Below are 16,076 nucleotides of genomic sequence, written 5' to 3' on the forward strand. Positions count from 1 at the left end.
ATAAGTCCATTATTTGAAAAAAAATGAAAATAAAAGACTTTAAGAACCTTTACAATATTTTTATTACGGGCAAAATAATTTTTTTCAATTATAATTAAGTTACAATAGAAAATAATGAAGACAGCAAATTGTTTGAAGCACCATAGTCATTTACCGTGTGGGTAGAATCGTTCCGAACTGGAGATTAAAGCGTCTCGGTGAAGCTAGCGAACGCATCCACATATCCCAGCTATGACTGCCCGTCCGCAGAAACGGAATCCACTAGGTTTTCAGTTAGCATGAGTTAACTTACTCAGAAACAGGGCGAAAAACTGAAGAACCCGTTAATGCTGCCCAGCAGGAGAGAGGCTGGGTACACAGGATGGGGCGCTGTGACGTTAAAAAAGGAGAAGTTGTCTACATCACTCATTTAGGAAGTCGTCTCTAAAGCTGGGTTTTAAATACGAAAAGTAAAAAAACGAGCACCACATGACTGCAGTTGTCATGAAAGCGCTGATCTTACGTGCCTTTGTGTAAACACGTAATGTAAACCTGGGGAAGTTGTAAATGCATAAAGAGGAGTCTCATTTTTAATATACACTTTTGGCGTTATACGAAGACCCTTTAGTGTTATAAACTTCCCAAAGCTAAGAAAAGTTAAGTAGACTAGTATATCTGGAATATACTGATCTCGCCTAAAAAATGGGCACTGACAGCTATTGCCTCAATAAGGCTGATAATATGTGTCTTATGTGCCTTCATGTAGAACAGTGGTTCTCAGCCTGTGGGTTGTGACCTATTTGGGGATCGCATATCAGATATTTATACTACACTTCATAACAGTATCAAAATTACAGTTATGAAGTAGCAATGAAATAATTTTATGGTTGTGGGTCACCGCATTAGGAAGTGTGAGAAGCACTGTTGTAGATTCTGTCTGTGGGGCTGGGTATATAGTTTAGTGGTAGAATGCCTAACTAGCTTTCTTGAGGCTCTGGTATCAGTTCTCAGTACAGAAAAAGAAAAGAATATCTATATTATTATATATTTATGTTCTTTCATGTATAAAATATATATAAAAAAAATTTTAGAGGTTTCTATCATAACTATTTTACCTCTATAGCAGGCTTCCATTTTCAGTTGCTGAAATGAATGAAATTATATATATATATATTCCTCCTGGAGAAAATAAACACAAATGCATGTTGGCAACATATTTGAAACAGGCTGAGTTTTGATGTGTTCTGCCCTGTTTGTAATTTAACGAATCACCAAGTGGTCTTGCTTTCCCCTCTAGCCACTGCAGGTAAAGGCATGCCTCCGAAGACTGGAATTGCGAGCAACATTCTGGATGCCATCTCTCAGGGAAGTGAATCCCAGCATGCACTGGAGAAGTGCATCGCCTATTCTCCATCTTTCGAGGATTATGCCCAGGTAAATGATGTGCGGGTCAGAACAGTACAGGGTGAAACTGGTCCAGCTCTACACTGAGGCCGTTGGTCATGTTAGACCATGACAGCTTTAGTTGTGCGAACACACAGAATGATCTCTCTCATCATTTGAAATTTGGGGGTAGGTTCAAGAAATTGTTTTAATATTTTTTTACACCAAGTATTTACCTCTTACGGTTTTACTAGTGGTCCACAAATGACATCCATCCTACCATCTGTGCTTTGGTTGCACATAGCCACATCCATTCACTTATATATTTTCCATAGTGCTGTCATAGCCAATGCAATAGACTTACATGGCTTACAAAGTTAAATATTTACTACCTGGCTCTTTCCTGAGAATTCTGCTGACCTCTGTTTTACGTGAGTGCAGTCTTTAAAAAATCAAGGAAAACCCCTTCATGCCTGATCACTGCTTAAGAGATGTAGACAATGTTCCCACGTGCAGGCATTCCTACACTAATTTTAGTGGGGTGTTTGATTTTTGGGGGCAGAGTCTCACTAGATAAACTGGGCTGGCTGTCCTTAAACTCACAGTGCCTCAGCCTCCCGAGTGCTGGATGTGCATGTGTGTGTGTGTGTGTGTGTGTGTGTGTGTGTGTACTACCACACCCAGCTGTATACCAGAGTCATAGCATAAAAGATGAGCCAGCCCTCAGATCTATAGGAGGTTCGTTCCAGGGCTGCATGGATGCCCAGATCTCCCTTATGTGATGCCGTGTGTGCAATCTTTCTGGGAAAATCTCTTCATTCTTTGAACCTCTTTAGATGTCTGGTGTGATGGAAATGCTCTGTAATTACACTGTGCTGTTTGAGGAATAATAACAAAAAGGATCCACGTGTTTGGTCCAAGTGCAGAGATCCTCAGCTATTTCCAGCATGCAGTTGGTTTAATGTATGTTGGTAGAACCCATGAACATGGAGTATTATTCTAAATTATTTTAATTATTTTTATTTAATTTATTATTCTAAATTATTCTAATTATTTTCGCAGGATGCTTTGATGTGGTTAATTTAGCGAGAGAATGGGGGTCAGAGCTGATGTCACAAACCATTCTCCTTCCTCAGGTTCCAGTTTTGTTAATGTATTCAGTGATGACATAGAGAAGGACTCTGTCCACTGATTGTATGTAAGGAACAGAAGTAAAGTATTGGAGATAAGCAAAGTCATTTATGGTAGTTGTGAAGATTAGAAACGACAAAAATGGTCAACTAAGACAGTGCAAGCATCCTTACCAGTAAATACAACTTGACTTGGTTATCTGAAGTGATATAAAATAATGTATAAAGACATGATATACTCTTCATAATCCATTGTGAAAATAATGTTCACAAGGTATAGTATTATACAGTTCTATTTTCTTTCTTCATGGCGAACAAAGTTTTCTTTTCTTTTCTTTTCTTTTCTTTTTGTTTTTTTTGAGACAGGGTTTCTCTGTGTAGCCCTGGCTGTCCTGGAACTCACTCTGTAGACCAGGCTGGCCTCGAACTCAGATATCCACCTGCCTCCGCCTCCCAAGTGCTGGGATTAAAGGCGTGCGCCACCACGCCCAGCCAAAGTTTGCTTTTCAAAGCAGGAGAAACATAGTTTATTTTTAAGAGTTTAGCGAAATGTGTATTTTAAGCCTCAAAGAAAGTTCCTTTTTGTCCCACATTTTTCATTTTGAGTGTCTTTGAAGTTGGTCTCCTCTGCCTCTGCAGACCTGGTTCCTAGATCGTGGTAAATATGCTGGCATTCGCAGGGCCCTTACGGAGACAGCTGCTCACCTGTGGGTGGGTTCTGAGCTACACCCTTGCATCTTTTTTTTTTTTTGGTTTTTCGAGATAGCATTTCTCTGTGTAGCCCTGGCTGTCCTGGAGCTCACTTTGCAGACCAGGCTGGGACCCTTGCATCTTTGTACTTTGAACCATTGCTACTTCCTTTGCAATGTGTTCTAGTTTGCTTTTCTGTTACTGTGATAAATACCGTGACCAAAAGCAACTTGGGAAAGAAAGGGTCTTTCTGCCTCAGATTTCCATATCCGAATCCTTCATGGAGGGAAGTCAGGACAGAGGAATCCTGGTGGCAGAAACCTTGGAGGAATTCATATATATATGAATATGAGAGTAGTACTCTGTCCACAGCACCCTGGGTCCTGCCACATTAATCATTAGTCAAGACAGCCTTACAGACTTGGCCACCGGCCAGTCTGATCCAGTCAGCTCCATTGAGGTTCCTTCTTCCTAAGTAACTGAGGTTATATCAAGTTGACAAAAACTAACCAGCACACAGGGTAAGCATTTATCATCATCATCACCACCATCACTGAGGGACTGAGCTAAAAGCTCTGCGCGTGTTAGGCAAGCATGCTACTCTATAGCTATAACACAACTCAATTCTTAATCATTTTGTTTAATAGCTCTGGGATTGCCCTTAGGATCTTGCATGTTAGACAGTGTGAACATTCCATCTTACTATCATGCTGACGTGTTTTAAACTGTCCCTTCATGGTGCAGGTGGAACAGCCAATGGCATAATTAACCCTCCCTGTCTCTATGGTTTGTCAATGATTCTCAGATTGCAGGGTCCATGTCGCTGCAGTAGTAGCTGCTGGAAACTCTGTTTAGGTTCTTGGGCGTAAGGATTGGGGCAGATGTTTGTGTCAGATAGTAGATGGCATGATTTCTCTGTGAAGAAAAGCTATCCATTTAAGGGTTTGATATTTGGTGTTTCTAATGAAGTTATTTGCAGAAATCCCTGATAAAATCTGGAGTACATTTGGAAAAAGTAGCTGCTGTGCGCAAGCACTGGGGAATACTTCAGTAAGAACTGAAGGGTGTCAGGTTCTGACAAGGGGAATTCCCCTGGGGGACAGCCATGTTTCTGAGGCTCTTTGCTTGACTCGATGCAAAATCTGCAGTTCTGGTGGCCTGAGTCACAGAGGAAGCCTAAAAACTGTGAAGTTGTAAAGTCCTGAAACAGAAGGAACCACATGGCTAGGCGCCTCGGAGTCATCATGAAACTCTAGACTAACCCAGTTGGCAAAGCACTGAAATGCTGCTGTCAGGGAGATGCCAGAACCACAGCTTGATCATCAGTGAAGCCCAGCTCAGAGGAGAGACCTGGATTTTGAACTTTCTCAACCTGTGGATCACAAACCCTTTAGGGGTCAAAAAACCCTTTCACAGGAGTCCCCTAAGACCATCAGAAAACATAGATGTTTATATTACAATTCATACCTGTAGCAAAATTACACTTATAAATTAACCACACACACACACACACACACACACACACACACATTTAAATGACCTTCAGTTTTCAACAACAACAACAACAAAATCAATAGACAAACCCAAAAACCAAAAAACCAGACAAATCAGGAAACAGCCCATCGTGGTGATTTGATTAGGAATGACCCTCATAGACTCATAGATTTGAATGCTGCTCATCAGGGAGTTGGCAGTACTTGACAGTGATTAGGAGGTGTGGCCTTTTGGAGTAGGTGTGGCTGTTGCGCGCCCCCTCGACTAGCAAGGAAGACCACCAGTTCTTCTCTCAGTTTATTCAGGAACCTTGAACAATCTTCTCCCCCGAACTCTGGGCTACAAGCCCTTTCATACTCTCTATCCACTCCAATCGCGGCAGGCCACGTCACCTCACCAGGTGCGCGGCCTCAGCCAACCAGAAGAGCGGGAACATATCACCACCAAATGTGGACCTGTTTACCACAAGCTCCATAGCCAACAGGTGCCATCTTTAAGGTGCGGCTTCGGGTAGCCCAGGGGAGGGGCCGTGGCTCCCTACTTGTGGCTTTGTTGGAGAAGTGGTGTGGCTTTGGGTTTTCAGTTGTTGAAGACAGGCCTCACATCTCTCTTCCTGCTGTCTGCCAAGCCAGATGTAGCTCTCGGCACCATCTCCACCATGCTTCCTGTCATGATGACAAGGAGCCAAACCTCTGACACTGTAAGCCAACCCCAGTTAAATGCTTTCCTTTATAAAAGTTCCCGTGGTCATGATGTCAGCAATAGAGTATTGGCTAAGATACCGTGCACAGGGGAAGCAGGTGATACAAAATGTTCATAAGGTCCCCTGGGTGTTGGACTTAGGAGACAAAGGTATAAAGAATTAAAATGAATTATATGTAAAGAAGGACCTTGGGCAGTGTGGGAGCTGGGCCATACCAAGCAGGCTGTCAACATAGTAAAATCTTCATTAGGGGACAGCAGCAGATGTCAGGGACAAGAGTGACAAGCATGGAATGTAGGTCATACGGGATGACCCACACTAAGAAACTGGAAGGAAAAAGAGCCACAGCTATATGGGCAAAGGCATGGTGAACTGTCATTAAAAGTTAGCATTCCTCAAACTAAGACTTTGACTTGTAGATACTTGCTCAAGAGAATTTGAATGTATCTACATACCAGTTTATACACTAATGTTTACGGTAAATTATCTGTAACAGACAAAATGGAAAGGCCCAGTTGTCTACCAGTTAGCAAGCAAATGAACAGCATGATGAACCACAAAAGCATGCTAAGTGAAGTAAGCCAAAGAGGCCACGTGTATGATTCTGTTTATGTGCAATGTTCAGAATAAGTAAATCTGTAGGGAAAGTCAGAGGGATGCTGTGGGAGCGCAGAGGAAGAGTCGGCAGCTGTTCCGGCAGTGTGGGGGATACGCTGGCGTCAGACTGAGAGTCTTACAGCTCTGTACATCTTCTCTGTAAGAGCAGTATCCATGCTTTTAACTGTTGAGCCATCCTGCCAGCCCCTGGACTGTGGTATTTTAGAAACCAACCTTAGCTATACTAAATAGAGGAAGCATATTTACTTAGTGTTCCTGAAGTTCCAAAGTGTGTACCAGTAACCACGTTAAACCAGTGTTTTTCAATCTAGAGCTACTTAGAAGCCAGTTTTAAGTAGGCTACCTCCCCATTTCCCTGGTTATAGTTACTGTACTCAACGCTGAGAAGCAGCTGATTTTTCCCAAAAACTACATGTTCTAAATATTTGAAGTGGACTATGAAAAATGAAGCCAGAAACACATGGAGTTATTTTAAAGTCTAATAGCATTATTAGCTGAAAGATCTTAATTTGGATAGCTGTAGACAATTGGGTATTTCAGATTCTGAGGTAAAGATGAACAGGTCTGTCTGCATCAGATGGGTGTTACACGTCCATGTTACAGGAGCCAATGAGCCAGCTTATTAAATATTTATTTAATGCCCGTGTATAACCTCTAACTACAATCTGACAAAACAATAGAATATTCCTTCTTGCCCCCTTTTATTGAAGTAGAAAAAAATGCCTTTTCAGCATGACATAATCATTAGTTTCAGTAATATGAAAGATAATTTAGGAATTCCTTCCCCATTCTCCGTGACCATTAAACTGGGACTTGGGTTTTTCTTTCCACACTTGGCTTGGGCCCTCCGCCTGGCTCACTGGCAGGAGTCCTTTGCACTGCCAAGCCGTGGTCGTGTGTTTCCCTGGTTACAGGGATCTTTCCTACTGGGAAGCTGGCCGTCCAATCCAGGGAATCAGCTACAGAATGTGTGATGAGTTAGGGTGGCCACAAACCCAAAAATGAACTAAAAAGTGATGGAGAGTCTGGGTCTCTCCTTAGAGAGCCTAATGCTGCCACCTAGTGGGCAAATAGTGCAAAAGCACATCATGTTGTGTGACACAGGGCATTCATTTGTACCATGAAATGAACTTGAGGTGTATAACTTACACAGCTTGTGGCCACTGAGACTTCCCCGGTGGTTTTCATTTTTGAAAAATGTGACACAGTGACTTGCCAGGTGAGTTTTGGGGAAAATATGAGTCTTATAGATACACAGTTGTCTGTATCATACAAATAGGAACAGCCAGTGCAGGGATGCATGAGACGAACTTTTACTGTGTTAAAGGAACAAAGAGAGAGGGAGAGTGCCCGGCAGGAGAGAGGCCAGAGCAAGATGGAAGTGAAGAAGTCTCAGTGGGTGGGGACAGGGCAGACGGGTAGGACTTTGTTAGGCCCTTTGCGTACTTAGGATTTTATTCTAAGCTGTGCCTGAAAAACATAGGGAGGCCAGTTAGAAAAGATGCTGAGAGGACCTTGGCTGACCTGGAGTGGGGGAGGGGGAGGGGGTGAGAAAACAGTCTGCTGGGGGCAGGAGGGTACCTTGAATGGCTCAAGGTTTACGACCTGGAAAAATGGAATTGTCACTGGCTGAGATGGGTAGGAACTCAGGTGGAACGGGTTTTGGGGGCCTGGGAGGAGATTTAGTTTGCCTGGCTGGTCCAGGATAATGTTCATTGTTGATTGGTCATCCCAGGAGTCTGGATGTCAGGGAGAATGTTGTCACAAATTATGTGGGTGGTTGAGATCCCCAAGGAATGAGGTTCAGGGGTCCAGTAGTCGTTGTTAACTCTCTGGGTTTCGAATCTTCTTGGTGAGATAGCTGACCAGCTAAGAGTGAAGATGCCAGGCTCCCGCATGGGAGGCTGGAGGGGAGTGGACATCCTAACTACAGCACTCAGGAAGCCTCAGTCTTACATTGTGGTTCCAAAGATCAGAACCCAGGAAGAATCATGATAGGCAGTTTTACCTCATCCTGAGGAGAATCCTGCTGAAGATGAACTTTCTCTGGAAAGTGCCCATCCTGGGGGAGGCGATGGATCTTTGGTGAGGCCTAGTGAAGTGTTGTCAGGGAGGGGATGTTCTCATCCCAGTGCAATTTCACCGAATCAGGTTATACTTTGTGTGTGTGTGTGTGTGTGTGTGTGTGTGTGTGTGTGTGTGTGTGTGTGNGAGAGAGAGAGAGAGAGAGAGAGAGAGAGAGAGAGACACACACACACACACACACACACACAGAGAGAGGACAGAGACTGCTTGTCTGTGTTTATACTGCACAGCTGTAGGTGGAGCCCAGGAGTCCAATCCTTGAATCTGGACATACAGAAGATGGTGAGCTCACTAGTGTGGTTGCTGGGACCTGAACTTGGTCCTCTGCAAGAGCAGCAAGTGTCTTCTTACCATGGAGCCATCTTTCCAGCCCGCAACTTTTAAATTGTTTTGTTTTGTTGAGACATGATCTTACCATGTACCTTGGCCATAAATTTAGACATCCCCCTGCCTCTGCCTCCTAAAAGCTAGGATCCTTACAGTGCTGGGACTTGAAGGTATCTGCCACCACACTCTGCTGGTAGCAGGTTACATTATAAATTCCCCACTGTCCTGGGACAGCGTTTTGAACTTTAAATGAGCTACCGTGCAGAAAGTACCTGGGTGTGCTGCATCTGCAGGGTGTGCTGCATCTGCAGGGTGAGCTACTGGCTCCCAAAGCTGCAGCGCAAAGGGTAGCATCGCAGAGTTAGGGTGAGCTTTGTTTCAAGTGCATTTGAAATTTGTAAAATGCTTATTTTATGCACAGGGATGGAAGAGCACATGGCCTGCTTGTGGAGGTCAGAGGACTGTGTGGCCCCCAGAGGTACAGCCCAGGTCATGACTCTTGTTGCCAAGTGCCTTTTCCTACGGACTCCTCTCCAATAATTGAGGAAAGCCCTCAGATAGGAGTTTGGAGAGAGCTAAGGGCACATTTCATTCTAGGTAAAGCCCAGGGCCCAAGACCTCAAGGTGAAGGATGTGAAGGAAGAGAAGCCCACATGTTGTGACAGACAACAGCAAGTTGCCCTGTATGCTTTTTTTTTCTCTTTGTGGCTATTTTTTTATTTTTTCTTTCATTTTTAGTTACGAGTTTGTTTTTCTCAGAATACTGTGCATGCTTCAAAACCTCCAACTACCATTGTTCCCCACTCACCAATCCTTACAAAGCTAGGCATCTTTGTACTGTATCAGAATTATCCTTCTACTGCTGTATGAGCCACAAGGGCATTTTTCATTTCCCATTCTTACTAATGTTTTTCTGTGACATTCGGGCTCGCCTCTTCCGTCTCTGTTGGTTGGCTCTGGATGATGTAGAGCCATTTGAATAACAACATCCAGTGTCTGCCTGGTTTGGGAGAATAAGACGATCTAGAAAGCTCTTGCTTTAAGAAACAGATGAAGGATAAAATGTTGATTGCTATGCAGCATGGAGAGGAGGCATAGGGGAGCTCTGCCCACTGTGAGAGGTGTTTGCATCTTGCTCCTGTGGCAGTTTGAATATGTTTGGCCAAGGGAGTGGCACTACTAGGAGATGTGGCCTTGCTGGAGGAAGTGTGCCACTGTGGGGGTGGGCATTGAGACCCTCCTAGCCACATGGGAGACAGTCTTCTCCTGTCTGCCTTGGATAAAGATGTAGAACTCGCAACTCCAGCAGTCCAGTGCCTGTCTGGAGGCTGCCATGCACCTTGATGATAATTGACTGAAGCTCTGAACCTATTAAGTCAGCCCCAACTAAATGTTGTCCGTTATAAGAGTCGCCTTGGTCATGGTGTCTGTTCATAAAAGCAAAACCTAAGACACCCCTCATGTTTGGGAAAATCTCATTTACAGAATGTGCTGCTGGTTAGCTGTTTTAGTGGCTAAGGTGGAGCCACCAGTATCTTTTCAATGCAGTTGCTGGGAGATGCTGTGCTCGGCAGTGGATGTGAGCCAGGGAAAAGCTGCATACTTTGTCAAGTGTCAACCTAAGACTATGTTCATCTGTGTTCCTCCCTGCCCCCACCCCCACAATTTCCAAACAAATGGTATTCAGTTGTTCGGCTTTGTGAATAATCCCTTAGGGCGGTGCTCTTCACCCTTCTTAATGCTGTGGCTCTTTAATACAGTTCCTCAGGTTCTGGTGACCTGCAACCATAAAACTTTGTTGCTACTTCCTAACTGTGATTTTGCTACTAATATGAACTGTAATATAGATATCTGATATGCAGGATATCTGACCCAGGCTGAGGACCACTGCCTCAGACTTACTTACAGGATTGAGTACCAGTTGAGTGAGGGAGCCTAGCTGTTCAGTGGTCTGACAGTCTGCCTTTTTTTTTTTTTTTTCTCCAAATGAAACCCAATGCAATGGCCACTGAGCAACCCGTGGGCTCTCATGTCTCTTCTTGACAGGATGATGGAGGGACAAAGGCTGACCCTATGACCCAGCCTTTTTAAGGGTTTAAAGACACCATATGTGAGAACTCTCCAGTGTTAGAAAGCTGACCCCTCCCCATCAGTTCTTCTCACCTTGTGTATCTGGGCCTCAGCAAGCACCTCTCACTTATCTGTAGGGAAAGGTCACAGGCTATGCTGTACGATATCATTGTACCGATTAATGTGGCCTGTTATGGGGAACATTAGGCTGCTTCAAGACCAGACTCTCAGGGAGGGAGCCTGGAAATCTGGTTATTTGGGGCCCTAACGTTTTGAGATTACCATTACCGTTGGCAGTGCTATCATTTTCCCTGACACCACTGTACAAGTTCTTGCACACAGTCGCTAGGCATACTTAACACGATCCCCCACTTGTCAGCCTGCCTCCTCCATCAGAACCGGATGCTGGCTACTGCTCTTCTGCCTCAGGTGTGAATAGGACCAGTTTCCTCCTCCCACATCCCAGAACTGAGGTGAGGGTTCAGAGGCGCGGCTTGTAGTTTGTAAAGGTTCTAGGTGGGACTGACTGGTGCAGGGGTGGAGTGAGTGCAGGGCCTCCTGCATGCCAGAGGCTGTTCCTCAACCAGACCACGGGTAGCTTCCTATCTATAATAGAGATCTGAAAGTCTAATTCCTGTGACGAAGGTGGTTTTCTATTTCTTCTCGGTTTTGGGATTCTGGGATTCTGTACTCACACCAACTGAGGTGTGAGTACAGAATGTACAACATGCTTTTCTCACAGACATCTTTACTGACTTTCTCACAGGCGTCCTCCTTGAGGAATGAGAAGCGAGGCTCCTCCTATCTCATCTCTGCCCCAGAAGGAGGCCCAGTAGAACTCGCTGGCCAGCACCCTCAGGACACGGGAGTGAGCTACACAGAAACCTACTTGAAAAAGAAACGTGTGTACTAAGCTCTGCGTCTCCTGCCCGCCTGCTGCGGTCTGGTCCACCGTGGCACCTGCTGCTCATCGCTGCCTTAACTTCATTCACACTAGCCATATCCTTTCAATACGGGTGTCTGACTTCCCACAAGGAACTGTCATGCAGCAGGCAGATCAGCCAAATACCCAACTAGCAATAAGCAACACCACTGGTCGAGGGCATTTCCACTAGCATTAGATATGTCTTAATCCACGTGATAACGACTCCGCTCACAGCAGAGTCGGCATTCCAATAGTCCTTGTTTCGGGCCTGGGAACAATTTTGACATCATATATAAAGTCTGAAGCAATAACTGGGAAACTTGTTTTGTTTCCTTAGCCTTAGAATGAATTTCGTATAAGCCAATGTGCATTTACCTTCCTCTCCCCTAGGAACAGTCTCATCTGCAGTCTTTCCTCACACTGCAAGGGTGGTGGTACCACCCAATGGCGATGACAGATGCTCATCATGCAGACTCCATTAGCTCCACAAAGCCACACAGTACCAACCAGTGGCAGAGTGAAAGTGATGTGACTTCCGATGCTTCACTTCCCAAGTACCATTTACCATATATACCTTTTGCGGAAAACAAAGTATTTCAGGAAAAATGTACAAGGGTCAGCAAAGTACACACTAGGGCCACATGTAGTCCACCACCTAGCTTTGTGCTGCCTGTGAATCAAGTGAGGACATTTCTAAACGTCTGGGGATAGGGGAGGACTTACAACATGAAACTGCCGTTTCAATGTCCCCGAGATGACTTGGGAACACAGTGAGGCTTGCTCATTTACATATTATGTAGTTACTTTTATGTTGAAATGGAAACTGAGTAGCCTCAAGAGAGAGCCACAGAGCCTGCAAAGGCAGGGGCATTTATTCTCTTGCCCTTAGCCTGTCTCCCTCTTCCTTTTACCTTACAGGAGATGTGCATAGCCAGGAGCCAGGGTTTCCCTGCCGTCTCATAGCATACAGCAGTGAAGGTCTCCTCCCTAGACAGGGCTGAGCCCCGGCACAGCAGTGCACATAGCCCTTCCTGAGGGAGGCCGTGGACAGCGTGTTCTGAGCTAACAGGCTCTACCTCACTCTGGTTTATTACTCATTCTTTGGTAGTTGTTAAACTGAAAGGAAATGGCCATTTAATCCAATTCACTTCTGAAAGAACATTTGTCTTTATTAATCTGACTTTTGACCTGACTGTTTGCCGAAGACCTTGGTATTAAGTGAGCAACCGTTTTCCATCTAGAAATTTCTATGTGTTCATTGTTAAGAGACTATAACTGATGAAGTGTAGGATCTCAATGATCTCAGATAAGATCATTAAAAAACCTTATTTGGAGGACTTATCATTTTTGACTGATAAAGCTCTCCAGCATTAATTATAAAATCTAAAACTGGTACATATGTTACATGTTTTATAATGAATTTTACCTGGTCTAATTTATTGCATATACCAGCTTTCATTGAAAAATGACAGCTAAAAAATGAAAGGAAGACCGTCTTAGGCATGCTTCGTATAGGTGATGACCAGGATGAGGTCCCGGCAGGAGACTAATGGTGTACTCTGACCCTGCACCTCCTGCCTCTGGCTGCAGCTCTCAGCCACAGACAGAACAGTGGAGGCTAGTGACTGCTCTCTGGGAGCTGCAGGGTGAGGAGGAAGCAGTGGAGAGAACTTAAAGACACTTCACATTCCATGTGGGTCCTCCACTGTGCCCGTGAATACGAGACAGAAGCGCAAATCAAGTGATGTTAGTACAAGGTCATTACAACCAACCCCCCAAAGTCTACACTGTTATTTTTCTGTGTCAGCTAATGGTTTGAAATGCTTTTCAAGATGCAAGCTTAATATTAAAAGGCATATGCATGTGAAGTCTTTAGTATGTTTATTGTATAAAGAGTAAACAAAGTGCATATAGAGCGATACACAGGTTTGACGTAAACAGGGGCTATGGTGATATACAGCAACTAAACCAATTTAAATGGCAACTGTACTGTTGCTACTAAACTGATATTTAATTCTTTGGAGGAAGGGCTCAAACGTGAAAAAATATCAAACAAGTATTAAACAGCATTAATAAGTTTGCCAGACTCTTGGTCATGAATAACTTTGTGGTTCACATTGAATCATAAAGTGAACATTGCTGATTATCTAGCTACCTCCAAGTCAACCAAGAACTACCTAGTGAATTCTGAACTTCAGTCCGGTGGGCCAAGCTGGGTAGGTTTTTGTAGTTTTGCAGAATAGGGTGATGTCTCCTGTTTGCAAAACCGTCGGCAGCTTGCGCCAGGGGATCGTCAGGAAGGAGTATGCACTGACAATCTTAAAGGCAGATGTTGACAGCATCCAGGTCAGAGGACAGAGAAGTCTGCCTAAAGGAAAGCAGGCTGTGCAGGAAAACACAGGCACGCAGGTCTAGTTCTCAAGAAGTAACATGCAGAGTGTATATGCCAGGCACCTTCCTGCAGCACAAGTTTGCCCCACAGTGGGTACCAGTGCTTAAAACTGCAGTCCTACAAGGTAGCAGGTACAGACCCCCCCCCCCTTTTTAATAGAAACAATAGTATACTAAGTGGGATCTACTTGCTTGTACATCACTGAATAGACATTGAGATTTCAGGGCAAGGGAGAGTGTCAGCCAAGTCCACAAATTTTTATCTGAGATCAGTATGCCAGCAGCACAACGCCGGACGTGCTTTGCTGTGCAGCTGATCGTTTGCTTGTTCCATAAGGAGTGCTTAGGCACAGTCTAGTATTTTGGTTGTCACTATTCATCACTAAATTTAAGATGTTACACACATTGACAGTGTGACATATGCATATATATGTAACTCAAGTATTTGTTGAGCAACTTTAGAGGCAGAATACAAACTTTTCACTTAAAAAACCTTTTTAAATGGCTTGGGAGAGAAGGATTTGATAAATGGGAATTTAAATGTTGTTCATGCTTCTTATTTTAAAAGTGCTTCAAATCCTTCAATAAGGTTCTGAAAGGTTGTCCGGTTAGATGGTTGGAATTCCCAGCATTTTCTCATAAGCTGATAAACCTATGAAAAATAAAAGCAAGAACAGTATGAATAATGTCAGATTTGAGAGATTCTAAAAAAAACAATAAGAGGCTAGAAAGCTGGCTTGGTGGATCAAGTGCTTGCCCCACCAGTGTAACTTACAAGTTCAGAGCCGTGACACACATTTTAAAGGTGAGGCGTGTGTGGCTGCTGTAAGGCAGACTGGCCAGTCTAGCAAAATCAGAGGGGCTAACTCCAGGGAGAACCTGCCTCAGTAAACAGAACCAGAGCAACCAAGGAGATGCATCCATACATCTCTGGCATCCATAGCATCCGCACATCAAAAATTTGTCGTTCCTAAACAGGACTAAAGAACTGAGTATTTGAGTAACTTAAAATGCAGAAAATAATAATTCATAAATGGTATTAGCATTTGTTTAACTCATAGGTTAATTGATTTTCAACAAAATCCTTATTGTGACCCGGTGAAAGGGGCAGGAAAGTTATTAGTCTGCCTACCCCCTTCACCACCACGGTACCTCCCTCTGACCAGACAGTTCTGAACATCTAAGGAGCCTGGTGCAGAAAGGCTTGATCCAGTTTAGAATCTAGAAAACTGAAGATGCTAGTGAGTGGGGTAAACGTATCCAGGCCATGGTAAGACCTCATCACATGTGCTCTTCTGGGAAGGCAGACATGCACGGTATGGAGGCCACAGCTCCCTGAGAGGAGCCTTGCTTGAGCAGCAGTATCACCCCCAGCAGGAGGGATTTCTCCCATGTCTTATCCAAGTGGATGCTGTACACTGAACTTAGGACCTCTGAAAGAGTAGCGAGTACTCTTAAGCAAGAGCCAGCTCTCTAGCCAGTGTAAGGGTCTCCTGTTCTATCACTTCCCTCCCCTGCTGGATAAGTCAAGCTGTAAAGACATTCAAAATGCAGTTTCCCTCCCATGAAGGGCACACAGCTACCTCATCAGGACAGTTGGGTGGACATGGCAGACGCTTCCCTTCTTTCAGAGTATTCACAAGCCGAGTTACTGTCATCTGGCCATGAGTTGGTCCTATCATTTTCAGGAACAACTATGTAGAATAAAACCAAACAAAATTAAGGTGAAGCTTCCAGAAGAAATTAAAGCAACAAAGCTTTCCCATAACTTCAAATGAAAATCTAAAACCCTTATTTATGCTCTCAAGGATTGATCCATAATAGCACATCTGAGGGGACCAACCACAGCTGTCGGTCATATGAAAACAAAGCCCCTACCCAGTGCTCAAAGCATATCATCCTCTCTGTGATGGCCTTCACCCTAAAAGCCTGGGTTGTCTTATTGAATTCTGCACTTGGGAAGGCAACTTTGCTGACCAGAGGTAGCAGTTAACACTTACGGCCATGGGACTAAAGTCTGAATCACAGTAAGTGAGCAGCTCATGCAGTGTCACTCCAAAAGACCAGACGTCAGAGGCGATATAAAATTTACACTGGATCAAACATTCCGGAGCGTACCTGAAAGGAAGCAGGGAGTGAGCCTTTATTTCCTCCAAAAAATGAGAGTGCCTCAGGAGAGCCACTTCTCTGTTCTTCAGAATGTAAGTCACGTGCCTTGAGGGAGGCATGTCAGTCCCTTCATGCTGCCACAGTGCATACAACACACAGGGAGCAGCAGCCC

General features: G+C 44.3%; 2 protein-coding genes across 3 annotated transcripts in view; one reads left to right on the plus strand and one right to left on the minus strand.

The window, feature by feature from the left end:
• Nucleotides 1–13,272, plus strand: part of Raver2 (ribonucleoprotein, PTB binding 2) — a 79,927-nt gene extending 66,655 nt beyond the window's left edge. The window contains exons 11-12 of one of the 2 annotated variants that reach the window (XM_021200164.2): nucleotides 1,277–1,413; nucleotides 11,246–13,272. In XM_021200164.2, coding sequence (XP_021055823.1) covers nucleotides 1,277–1,413; nucleotides 11,246–11,392 — 284 coding nt within the window. In that variant the 3' untranslated portion in view covers nucleotides 11,393–13,272. The remainder of the gene's footprint in view (nucleotides 1–1,276; nucleotides 1,414–11,245) is intronic. The other variant, XM_029540109.1, reaches the window with a different exon arrangement.
• The window catches only part of Jak1 (Janus kinase 1), a 114,370-nt gene continuing 111,562 nt past the window's right edge, over nucleotides 13,269–16,076 (minus strand). The window contains exons 23-25 of the mRNA XM_021199851.2: nucleotides 15,796–15,913; nucleotides 15,379–15,489; nucleotides 13,269–14,447 (exon numbers count right to left, since the gene is read on the minus strand). Coding sequence (XP_021055510.1) covers nucleotides 14,352–14,447; nucleotides 15,379–15,489; nucleotides 15,796–15,913 — 325 coding nt within the window. The 3' untranslated portion in view covers nucleotides 13,269–14,351. The remainder of the gene's footprint in view (nucleotides 14,448–15,378; nucleotides 15,490–15,795; nucleotides 15,914–16,076) is intronic.

This window comes from Mus pahari, chromosome 6, assembly GCF_900095145.1.
Source record: "Mus pahari chromosome 6, PAHARI_EIJ_v1.1, whole genome shotgun sequence".
NCBI lineage: Eukaryota > Metazoa > Chordata > Mammalia > Rodentia > Muridae > Mus > Mus pahari.